Genomic DNA, 12,996 nt, shown 5'->3' with positions numbered 1-12,996 from the left:
GTATTCCGCCCTGTCTCCCTGAGGGGACTCAGGGCAGATTCCAACAAAAAATGGCCAATATTCAATGCTGTAGTACATTAATAAATAGAAGTACAAATAATGAACCAACCAGATCCCAAAATAAACCAATATCTTAAGACAAAATTATATTATACATCCAGAAATGAAATAATAACTTAACCTGTAATTGTAATAGTTATTGCAATTATTATGTGGCCAATAAAACCAACAGAGCCAGCAGAACCAACAGAGCCAGTTTGTAAGAAAGTTTGAAAGTTCTGTTGAAAATCAGATCTATTTATTTATTTACTTATTTTTATTTCACATCAAAAGCATTGCATAAATTAGGATAAAACTGATAAAAATAGAAGGAGCGTAGGCAGCTAAATATCTTTTGACCAAAAACAGGCAACAGCAATGGCATTGTCTGTAGCCTCCAACAATTCTTCCTCTGTACATGACGCAGGGCCTAGTGGACAAGCATACAGATGCAGAGTTGCCTGTTCTGCTCCACAGTCACAGAAGGTGTGGGATTCCTTTAGATAGTGCCTTTTTGTCAGGTTGTCTTTTGATCTGCCCACTCTACTTCTGAGTTTGTTCAGGGAGTTGCAAGTTGCCCATTCTTGGTTTGCCCCTTGGTTTGCCCCTGGTTTACCCCCGTGGGGGACCATTTATTTATTTATTTACCTTACTTATATACCGCTGTTCTCAGCCCAAAGGCGACTCACAGCGGTTCACAACAAATACGAACAGCAAAAATTCAGTGCTACAGTATAAAACAGTTAACAACCTAACACATTACACAATTAATAAACAGTTACTACAATACCCATTCACTGTCGTCTCGTCATCAAAAACATGTTCCAGATTCGTCATTGATTGTTCCATTCCAGTGTTCATTAACCAATCATTGCACTAATTATTCGAACGCCTGCTCAAACAGCCAGGTCTTCACTTTTTTGCGGAATACCATTAGAGATGGTGCTAGTCTAATGTCCGTAGGAAGGGCGCTCCACAGCTGAGGAGCCACCACCGAGAAGGCCTTATCTCTCGTCCCCGCCAGCCGTGCTTGAGAAGCAGGCGGGATCGAGAGCAGGGCCTCCCCGGAAGTCCTGGTGGGTTCATAGGCAGAGATGTGGTCGGATAGGTAGCTTGGGCCGGAACTGTTTTGGGCTTTAAAGGCCAATGCCAGCACTTTGAATTGAGCCCGGTAGCAGATCGGTAGCCAGTGGAGTTGGCGCAACAGAGGGGTTGTATGCTCCCTGCGCTCCACTCCTGTTAAAATCATAGCTGCCGAGCGATGGACTAGTTGGAGCTTCCGAGCTGTCTTCAAAGGCAACCCCACGTAGAGAGCGTTGTAGTAGTCTAAACGGGATGTAACCAGAGCGTGGACTACCGTGGCCAAGTCAGACTTCCCAAGATACGGGCGCAGCTGGCGCACAAGCTTTAGCTGTGCAAATGCTCCCCTGGACACCGCCGAAACCTGGGGTTCCAGGCTCAGCGATGAGTCCAGGGTCACACCCAAGCTGCGAACCTGCATCTTCAGGGGGAGTGCGACCCCATCCAACACAGCTGTAACCCTATGCCCTGTTTGGCCTTGCGACTGACCAGGAGTACCTCTGTCTTGTCTGGATTCAATTTCAATTTGTTCGCCCTCATCCAGACCGTCACAGTGGCCAAGCACCGGTTCAGGACCTGGACAGCCTCCTTAGTAGCAGGTGGAAAGGAGTGACAGAGTTGGACATCATCCGTGTACAGATGACACCGTACCCCGAAACTCCGGATGATCTCCCCCAGCGGCTTCATGTAGATGTTAAACAACATGGGAGACAATATTGAGCCCTGAGGAACCCCACAAGACAATGGTTGTGGGGTTGAACAGGTGTCCCCCAACAACACCTTCTGAGATCGACCCTCTAGGAATGACCGGAGCCACTGCAAAACAGTACCTTCAAGACCCATCCCCGCGAGGCGTCTCAGAAGGATACCGTGGTCGACGGTATCGAAGGCCGCTGAGAGGTCCAGCAGCACCAACAGGGACACACTCCCCCTGTCGAGCTCCCGGCACAGATCATCCACTAAGGCGACCAAGGCTGTCTCGGTACCATGTCCCGGCCTAAAGCCAGACTGTGCCAGGTCTAGATAATCCATGTCTACCAAGAATACCTGGAGCTGTGAGGCCACCACACGTTCCAAGACTTTGCCCAAGAAGGGGAGATTGGAAATTGGCTGATAGTTGTCGAATTTAGTGGGGTCCAGTGATGGTTTCTTCAACAGCGGTTTTATTATAGCTTGTTTTAAGCTCGCTGGAATCTTGACTTCCCGAAGGGAAGCATTAACCACCTTAACCCACTCAGCCAATCCTCCTCTGGCCTCCTTTAGAAGCCAGGATGGGCAGGGGTCCAGGATGCATGTGGTTGGCCTCATTCCTCCAAGTATCTTGTCCACATCCTCTGGTTTCACCAATTGAAATGAATCCATCAAAACTGGACAAGCAGGTGCTCGTGTTACATCCTCATAGACTGCCATTAACATGGTATCCAGACCAGAACGGATCAAAGCGACTTTGTCTGCAAAGAACTGAGCAAAAGCTTCACAGCGAGAAGTCGAATCGTCAGGGTTCCCACCTTGAGCGGTGGGATTTAAAAGGCCAGTTGGGATTTCCTGATTTAGCTGCCCGGGGGGGGGGGGGGGGGGATACCCTTGCCATTACTGAGGGGATGCCAAGAGGGGTGATAGTTCTCATAAAGCTTTTCCTTGATTTGAGTCTACGGGGAGGAGGCTGGTAACCCTGTAGCAGATGGCTTTCACAGTGTTCAGCCTTATTTCTCTCACAGTTAGAAGCAATTTCCTGTCGCACATTGGTTGTGGCAATCCCAGCTAGCTTGTAGAGTTTATCAGCAGGTGTAGGTTTAAGACATCCTGTGATTATTCTGCATGTTTCATTTAATGCTATGTTCACTTGCTTTGCGTGGGAAGACTTATGCCAAACAGTGCAGGCATACTCAGCAGTTGCATAAGACAAGGTAGGTCTGATGTTCTTATTAATTTTGGGTCTGCACCTCATGTGCTGTCAGTAAGTTTCTGCAGGATGTTGTTCTGTACAGCTACTTTGTGCTTGGTGTTCAAGCAGCGCTTCCTATATGCTAATGTTCGATCTATAATGACACCGAGATATTTAGAATGGAAACAATGTTCAAGCTTTTGACCTTCCCAGGTGACTTTCAATTTCCTGTTGGCTTCATGATTGCGTAGGTAGAAAGCACACACTTGTGTCTTGGCAGGGTTCGGCTTCAGCTGGTTATCTTTGGAGTAGCTGGAGAGATCTTTCAAGGCATTAGTAAGTTGGATTTCAGCTATTTCAAAGTCTTTTGCTTGTGTTGTTAGGCCAAGGTCATCAGCATATATAAAGCTCTTTGTGAGTGGTGGTTGTGCCAGATGTATCAATGGTCAAATATATGCCATCTAGGAATTAATCCTAGACATATGTGGTAGAGACTTATGTTAGATAATCCAGGAAGGATAAGCTAAATCCAGTTATGTTCAATGTAATTGCTCCACAGCCACCGTCAGAGCCTGTGGGACAGGAAAATGATCTGTTAAGGTTCTGTCTCTACTGCTCGCTATATAATCTTAGTCAGGATTTCTAAATGTGGGTTTCCGACTGATATTCTGCTGGTTTTCCTCTTCACCTCCCCCTGCTTCCCTATGTATCTAGGTGAGGTGCTCTTGGGTGATTCAGGAATACCTTGCACAGAGTCTCCAACATCCAAGCTGAGACTCATCTTTTTACACAGAATTGAGAATTTCATGGCTATCTTGAATGTGTCCCACAAAGCGAGCTGGTCCCACTTTTGTCTTAATCTCTTTTGTTCAACAGGAAGAAGATAATTTGACAACAGGGAAACATACTGGGAATTAATCTCTAATTAGAAGAGTTACACTGTATATGAAATATATTCTTGTGTAGGTTGAGGATTGGGCCGAATCTGTGAAGAAGTATCATGTGAAAATGGCTTCATCTCAGCCTTTGGCAAATTTTACTATGTAATAATAACTTCTTCTGCCAGAGGAGGTTTTCCATGTTGTTACTTCTTCATTCAGGAGTGGAGCCTGAGGATTTACAAACATAGTCCAGAGTTTCCTTTGGCATACAGAAACCATATACTTTGGATACTCAAACTTTGATAGATCTTAAACTTTGTTTGGTAACTTATTTATTATTTATTACGGTCGCTTATACCCCGCCCTTCTCACCCCGAGGGGGACTCAGGGCGGCTTACACAACAAGGCACAATTCGATGCCCGCATTACATGACAACAAACTTCTTCTGGTTCTTTTCCAGATATAGATGATCTTCTTGATTGTACTAATATGCCTTGTCCTAATGGTCTACCTGAGGCTTCATCTCTCCTTGAGCGTTTGAAATGGGCAGAACATAGAGCAGAACGGGCAGAAGCTGCATTGGCCAGAGCCCAAGAGGATCTTCAAAAAATGAGGTATCGATTTGACTGGAGGTTTTTTTTTTCTTGTTGCAGAATCTTGGCAGCAATCTTGAATGTGTTATATTAAACTAGGTTGATGATTGTCTTTAAAGGCCACCGGAAGTTCAACAACATACCAGATATACTCTAGTATAAGCCAAGTTTTTCAGCCCCTTTTTTAGGCTGAAAAAGCCCCCCTCAGCTTATACTTGAGTCAAGGTTATTTATGACTTTACTCTGTTATTATTTTTATTACATTTATTATTATTATTATTATTATTATTATTATTATTATTACATTTACATTATTTTACTCTATTATTTTTATTACATTTATTATTTTACTCCATTGTTATTACATTTATTATTTTGCTCTATTACTGTTATTATTACATTTATTATTTTGCTCTCTTTATTATTGGAAGGATACATAATCACATTTACATTGAAGAAGGTTAGAACAATGGTTTAATAAGAGTTGGACAGTCTTATGTTAAATTGCAGTTTTATGGAAATGTTCAAAAACATTTAATCCACTGATGCCTCAATTAATGTAATTTTATTGGTATCTATTTTTATTTTGAAATTTATCAGTGGGTGCTGCATTTCCCACCTCATCTTATACTCGAATCAATACGTTTTCCCAATTTTTTTGTGGTAAAATTAGGTGCCTTGACTTATGTTTGAGTTGGCTTATACTCAAGTATATATGGTATTAGTTTAACTGAATAGGTGGGAGAGAAGACAGTAGATTTTCCATAACATTTTAATATATGTGTTGCCAGCAATACAAGGTTTTCTGCCAAATCATTCTTTGTAAGGCTGAGTTTACTACTTGGAAAAGCGATGGTCTAAAATAGCAATTTTTGCGGACAGTCCATATATAGTGCTTCTTAACTTTATCACATTGGTTTAAACTTATCCCAGAATCATTTGAAAGTAAGGGAACGTAGAGAGTGAGATGAAAGTACAGGTAGTTTTATTAACAACATACACTCGGCCCACCAAATTTGTGTATATGATTGTTCGTGGATTTGTCTAAATATATTCTCTCTAAGAATTTCTAGGTTTTCCAGGGTAAGGCTGATCTATTAACACCTTTCTTTCTAAACTTCTTTTCATGCACAAAAGTATTAAAATATGTGTATAAAATTGCTGTCAGGTTATATGCATAAGGTGTATGAAACAAAATTTAATTTTCTGTTTAAACTTGAGTTGCATACCCAAGATATCAGATATATATGCAAATATTCTAAAAACTGAAAAAATATGAAATCCAGAACACTTATTTATTATTATTTATTTACTATATTTTGTATACCACCCTTTTCAGCCCACTTCTGCTCCCAAGCATTTCAGATAATGGGTACTTAACCTGCACTAAAGTTTTAAGTAGGAAATTTCTGATCAGCAGCCAGCAGAGGGAGCTTTGCTCTGTAAAAACAAGATTGCTCTATAAAAACTCTGCTTCCTCTCCATACATTCCCTGCCTTTTTAATGGTCCCATCCCTGTATCTCAAGGGTATGTTTCAAACTGATTACAGACAATTTGCCCAGGATTTTGTGATGAACACAGAAGTCAGAAGTGGCTCATCAGTCAGCAGCATTGCGGACCTTCAGGAAGGCGAGGAGGATGTTTACTTCAGCTCCTATGGGCACTATGGCATTCACGAAGAGATGATAAAGGTTAGGAAATGAGGAGAAACATGTCTTTCTATCTGTGAAGATGGCAGCAAAGCTATTTGCCATATATGCTGCAGTGTAGCTGCATTTTTAACCCTGTCCGTACTTGGTAGTAGTTACTCTGGTGAAAGCTCTGATGAAAAATGTAAGACAAACAATGCGATGAAAGGACACATACGAATAAATACCTTGACTAAGATCCAAAGGGCTATACCCTGTATGGCCTTACATTCCAGTATTTGGATAGATAAATGTTCACAGACACTGCTGTGGGATTCAGTTATGACATCAGCAAAATTCAGCTAGAATTGAAAATTTCCAACTCCTTGCATCCCCAGTATTTTAAGATACTCTAGCTGGCATCGTGCATCAGAACTAGGAGCTACACTGTCATGGTTAGGTCTGATGATGCTACTCTAGCATTTTTTTCCAGTCTGACAACATCCCAATCAAAGGGTCTGCAGATCAGGGTACTAATAATGACATCTGTAGTACTCTTCAAAGTTACTGGGTCCATTGAGGGAATGCAGCTGGAGGGGGGGGGGTGTCCTTTGGGCTTCTGTCGCAACTCCTTGTCTCAGTGCATCCCTTGCCTGGGAGAGTGCTGCAAATGTCATTTCACTGCACTTTGACCTGCAGTGTTCAGAAAGCCTTCAGTTGGGGTGCTGTCACATTGATACAGCACATGTTGTGGTTTATGTTCAGTCACTATCAACTGTAAACACGAACCCCCCAAAGTTACAAGATTATAACTCCACCTTACAATCTCATTAACTACTGAACATGATGGCAGCCTTTGAATAAAGTTCTTTCATGGGCTGGAATTTTAGTCCTACTGACTGAGTGAATCATTCTGGAGTGGGCTTGCCCCATTTTGAGCTCTGTTGGAGAGCCACAGCAAGCTGTCACATCCACTGCTTTGGGCACCTGAAGCCGAGTGCATTTCACTCCAAGGGTGCATCTTCATTGGAGTGTTAATGCAGTTTGACATCATTTTAACTGTCATTGATCAAATCTGTGGAATCCTAGGAGTTCTAGTTTGGTGGGACACTAGTACCTTTTGACAGAAAGGATTCAGCTCTTGTAAACTACAGCTCCCATGATTCCATAGGATTGAGCCATGGTAGTTAAAGTGGCTCTAGCAAAGGATCACTGCCTTGCTGTGGCGCTGGAGCTTGAGCACCTCAATGATGTCATGAGCGAAACCGTGAAGGGTCACCCAAGACGGGACGGTCGTGGCAGAGAGGTCAGACCAAGCGTGATCCCTGGGGAAGGCAATGGCAAACCACCCCAGTATCCTTGCCAAGAAAACTAAATGGACCAGTACAACCAGAGATATGTCGGTATGCCATTGGAAGATGGGACTCCCAGGTCGGAAGATGGCCAAAATGCTACTGGGGAGGAGCAGAGGATAAGTTCAACTAGCCCCAGATGTGATGACGCAGCTAGCTCAAAGCCGAAAGGAAGGCTAGCGGCCGACGGTACTGGAGGTGAACGACAAATCCGATGCTCTAAAGATCAACACACCATAGGAACCTGGAATGTAAGATCTATGAGCCAGGGCAAATTGGATGTTGTTATTGGTGAGATGTCAAGACTAAAGATAGACATTCTGGGGGTCAGCGAACTGAAATGGACTGGAATGGGCCACTTCACATCAGATGACCACCAGATCTACTACTGCGGACAAGAGGAACATCGAAGAAATGGAGTAGCCTTCATAATTAATAAGAAATTTGCTAAAGCAGTGCTTGGATACAACCCAAAAAATGACAGAATGATCTCAATTCGAGTGCAAGGAAAGCCTTTCAACATCACAGTGATCCAAATATACGCCCCAACCACAGCTGCTGAAGAAGCAGAAATAGATCAGTTCTATGAGGATCTGCAGGAACTACTGGATAATACACCAAAAAGAGACATTATTTTCATTACAGGAGACTGGAATGCCAAGGTGGGAAGTCAAATGACAACTGGGATCACAGGCAAGCATGGTCTGGGCGAACAAAATGAAGCGGGACGCAGGCTGATAGAATTTTGCCAGGAAAACTTGCTGTGTATAACAAACACTCTCTTCCAACAACCTAAAAGACGGCTTTACACATGGACTTCACCATATGGTCAGCACCGAAATCAGATTGACTACGTCCTTTGCAGCCAAAGGTGGCGGACATCCATCCAGTCGGTGAAAACAAGACCAGGGGCTGACTGTAGCTCAGATCACGAACTTCTTATTGCTCAATTTAGAATAAAACTAAAGAGATCAGGGAAAATACACAGACCAGTTAGATATGATCTCACTAACATTCCTAGCGAATATACAGTGGAAGTGAAGAACAGATTTGAAGGACTAGATTTAGTAATCAGAGTCCCAGAAGAACTATGGACAGAAGCCCGAGACATTGTTCAGGAGGCGGCAACAAAGTACGTTCCAAAGAAAAAGAAAACCAAGAAGGCAAAATGGCTGTCTGCTGAGACACTGGAAGTAGCCCAAGAAAGGAGGAAAGCAAAAGGAAACAGTGATAAGGGGAGATATGCCCAGTTAAATGCGCAATTCCAGAGGTTAGCCAGAAGAGATAAGGAACTATTTTTAAATAAGCAATGCATGGAGGTGGAAGAAGACAACAGAATAGGAAGGACAAGAGACCTCTTCCAGAAAATTAGAAACATTGGGGGTAAATTTCAGGCAAAAATTGGTATGATAAGAAACAAAGATGGCAGGGACCTAACAGAAGCTGAAGAGATCAAGAGAAGGTGGCGAGACTATACAGAAGATCTGTATAGGAAGGATAATAATATCGAGGATAGCTTTGACGGTGTGGTGAATGAATTAGAACCAGACATCCTGAGGAGTGAGGTTGAATGGGCCTTAAGAAGCATTGCTAACAACAAGACAGCAGGAGACGACGGGATCCCAGCTGAACTGTTTAAAATCTTAAAAGATGATGCTGTCAAGGTGATGCATGCCATATGCCAGCAAATATGGAAAACATAAGAATGGCCATCAGACTGGAAAAAATCAACTTATATCCCCATACAAAAAAAGGGAAATGTGAAAGACTGCTCCAACTTCCGTACAGTGGCCCTTATTTCTCATGCCAGTAAGGTAATGCTCAAGATCCTGCAAGGAAGACTCCAGCAATACATGGAGCGAGAGTTGCCAGATGTTCAAGCTGGGTTTAGAAAAGGCAGAGGAATGAGAGACCAGATTGCCAATATCCGCTGGATAATGGAGAAAGGCAGGGAGTTTCAGAAAAACATCTATTTTTGCTTCATTGACTATTCTAAAGCCTTTGACTGTGTGGATCATAATAAATTGTGGCAAGTTCTTGGTGGGATGGGCATCTCAAGCCACCTTGTCTCTCTCCTGAGGAATCTGTACAAGGACCAAGTAGCAACAGTCAGAACTGACCATGGAACAACAGACTGGTTCAAGATTGGGAAAGGCGTACGGCAAGGCTGCATACTCTCACCCAACCTTTTTAACTTGTATGCAGAACACATCATGCGATGTGCGGGGCTTGATGAATGCAAAGCTGGGGTGAAAATTGCTGGAAGAAACATTAACAACCTCAGATATGCAGATGACACCATTCTGATGGCCGAAAGCGAGGAGGAGCTGAGGAGCCTTCTCATCAAGGTGAAAGAAGAAAGCGCAAAAGCTGGGTTGCAGCTAAACATCAAAAAAAACAAGATTATGGCAACAAGAATGATTGACAACTGGGAAATAGAGGGAGAAAACGTGGAGGCCGTGACAGACTTTGTATTTCTAGGCGCAAAGATTACTGCAGATGCAGACTATGGCCAGGAAATCAGAAGACGCTTACTTCTTGGGAGGAGAGCAATGTCCAGTCTCGATAAAATAGTAAAGAGTAGAGACATCAGACTGGCAACAAAGATCCGCCTAGTCAAAGTCATGGTATTCCCTGTAGTAACCTACGGATGTGAGAGCTGGACCTTAGGGAAGGCTGAGTGAAGGAAAATCGATGCTTTTGAGCTGTGGTGTTGGAGGAAAGTTCTGAGAGTGCCTTGGACTGCGAGAAGATCCAACCAGTCCATCCTCCAGGAAATAAAGCCCGGCTGCTCACTGGAGGGAAGGATATTAGAGACAAAATTGAAGTACTTTGGCCACATCATGAGAAGACAGCAAAGCCTAGAGAAGACAATTATGCTGGGGAAAGTGGAAGGCAAAAGGAAGAGGGGCCGACCAAGGGCAAGATGGATGGATGGCATCCTTGAAGTGACTGGACTGACCTTGAAGGAGCTGGGGGTGGTGACGGCCGACAGGGAGCTCTGGCGTGGGCTGGTCCATGAGGTCACGAAGAGTTGGAGACGACTGAACGAATGAACAACAAAAGTTAAAGTGATGTCACACTGCATTAATTCTACAGGGTACCCTTAGTTGCTTTTCAGGCTTTCTTGAATTTTGTAGACAATGTTCCAGGGTTCACCCCCCTCCCTTCCGCATTTAGTTCTCTGAATCCCAGCAACAGCTTTTGAGACATTCAGTCACTCTCCTCAATTAACTTCACCCTGACACTGGTTTCATTCTGTCACCAAGTCAAAACATGACTTTTTATAAAATGCTTTGGGGCCTAATGGATTTTATTCAATTTGCACATGTGCCGTACTCAGCACTACCCGATAGTTAGCTCTCTCTCTCTCTCCCTCCCTTTCTCCCCCCCTCTCTTTCTCTCTCTCTCTCTCTCTGTATGTGTGTGTATATATATGTATATATATATATATCTATATCTATATCTATATCTATATGTGTGTGTGTGTTCCCATTTTGATCTTGCTTGTGGACTAAGTTCTATAATTATAAAAGTGATAGAAGGTGAAATTCTGGAAAGCTTTTCATTTTAAATGCTTTGGAATTAAATTTGGTTAGTTCAGGTTAGTCCTGCATGTCAGAGGTATGTGACTGAATACTTTGTACTTTCTATGAGTCTCTGTTTTAATATTTGCATTGTAATATCAGCGCCCTTGGTTCATTGCCCACAGAGACATGTTATGGTGAAAGCAACAAAAATCAATGCCTTAGTTTGGTTCAGGAACTGCTTAAATGTTCTCATAGCCTTAGCAAACCTGAAAAACATGTGGCGTTTCAAGTGATGGATTTCAAGTGACATCAGTTCTTCACAGCCTGGCCTGTGGTCAGGAATTGTGAGACTCTGCTCTTGCTGTAGAGGAATAATATTTTTTAAAAAACTGAAATATAATTTTGGGTTACAAAACTCACATTATCTCTCAACATTTGCCAGACTAGCTAAGATGTACAATTACCAAAGGTTAGAGGACCACTTTGCTTTCCTAGGTACCTTTGAAGGCCTCACTTTTCACTGAAAACAATGTTGATTCCTACTACCATATCATTTTATACCCAGAGAAGTCTTTTTAAAACATAAAGTCAGGAACTAGAGTTTATAATGTGGGGAGGCATTTTGAACAAAATTATTTCTTTGGGGGGAGGGGGGAGTTGGGGTTACTAATCTATCAATATAAGAAAGGAATAATTGAAACATAATTCATGGTTACATCATCTCATGCAGATACAATGCATCCATTTATGTGTGCAAAATGTGAAATTAACAGCACCTTTGTAGTCACTCTTGAGTGATCACTGAAGTCTTTGGGGAAAAGATCTTGGCATATGTAATTGAATACCAGAGTCAGGATAATCTATGCTATAGTATTTTTGTCTTGAATCCCCATCTCAGGAGAAAGACTGGATATAAATCCAATAAACAAATAAGCACGGCAATTAAGAAAAACTTATAAGAAAACTCAACTAATTCACAAGTTCATGCTGGAGGATCTTTTTGCTGATACCACAGACTGCTCAAAAGACAAATAAATGTGTCCTAAAACAAATGAAGATTGAATTCCCCGTGGAAGCCAAATGACTAAGCTTAGGTTAACATATGTGAGACAACGTATTGTTGAAGGCTTTCATGGCCAGAATCACTGGGTTGTTGTAGGTTTTTTTCGGGCTATATGGCCATGGTCTAGAGGCATTCTCTCCTGAAGTTTCGCCTGCATCTATGGCAAGCATCCTCAGAGGTACTACCTCTGAGGATGCTTGCCATAGATGCAGGCGAAACTTCAGGTACTACCTCTGAGGATGCTTGCCATAGATGCAGGCGAAACATCAGAAGAGAATGCCTCTAGACCATGGCCATATAGCCCGAAAAAACCTACAACAACCCATATGTGAGACATGTAATGAGACATGACACATTAGCAAAGTGGAAAGCAGTAGAAAAGAGGAAGACTGCATTCCAGATAGATAGATTTAGAGAAGTCATGACCCCGAGCTTGCAAGACATTAGAAGGGCTACTGTAACAACATGTCTTCAGAGTGTCGCCATAATTCAAACCTCATTTAATGTCAACAGCAATACATTAACAGCATGTAATGCTCCTGTTGATCATTTGATATTGAACCTTTAAAGGTTTATGTGTGTTAGCTGTGGCTAAGGCTAAGACAGTGGTAGGAACATGCAGCCTGCCAGCTGTTTCTGGGCTGCAACGTTGTCCGTATTTCCTTTAGACTCAGGAGTTTTGCTGCTGTTGCTTATCAGGCTACACAGAGTGTTTGATTATGAGCACTGTGTTGAAATAGAGAACTGATGTTGAAAAACTGAAAAGAGCTCACAGTGCCCCCAATATAAATGATTGACACTTCCATGAGTGACCATGCATGGAGTGGAGACATCAGTTGAAAATCTATTGATTAAGTTTAGGCACCAAATAAATGTGACAACCGAAGTCTGAAAGCTTTGCAGCTGATTGCTTTTGTGGTTGAGAGGGTTTAAATGTAAGGTT

General features: G+C 42.6%; 1 protein-coding gene across 3 annotated transcripts in view; it reads left to right on the top strand.

Moving 5' to 3' along the window:
- PRMT3 (protein arginine methyltransferase 3) overlaps positions 1-12,996 on the top strand; it is a 97,665-nt gene that overhangs the window by 10,682 nt on the left and 73,987 nt on the right. For all 3 annotated transcript variants that reach the window (XM_060765718.2, XM_060765710.2, XM_060765702.2), the window contains exons 6-7: positions 4,347-4,500; positions 6,030-6,171. In XM_060765718.2, coding sequence (XP_060621701.2) covers positions 4,347-4,500; positions 6,030-6,171 — 296 coding nt within the window. The remainder of the gene's footprint in view (positions 1-4,346; positions 4,501-6,029; positions 6,172-12,996) is intronic.

This window comes from Anolis sagrei, chromosome 1 (assembly GCF_037176765.1).
Source record: "Anolis sagrei isolate rAnoSag1 chromosome 1, rAnoSag1.mat, whole genome shotgun sequence".
In the NCBI taxonomy this organism is placed as follows: Eukaryota; Metazoa; Chordata; class Lepidosauria; order Squamata; family Dactyloidae; genus Anolis; species Anolis sagrei.
The sequence above is the reverse complement of the archived record's forward strand: the minus strand, read 5'-3'. Positions and strand labels throughout refer to the sequence as shown.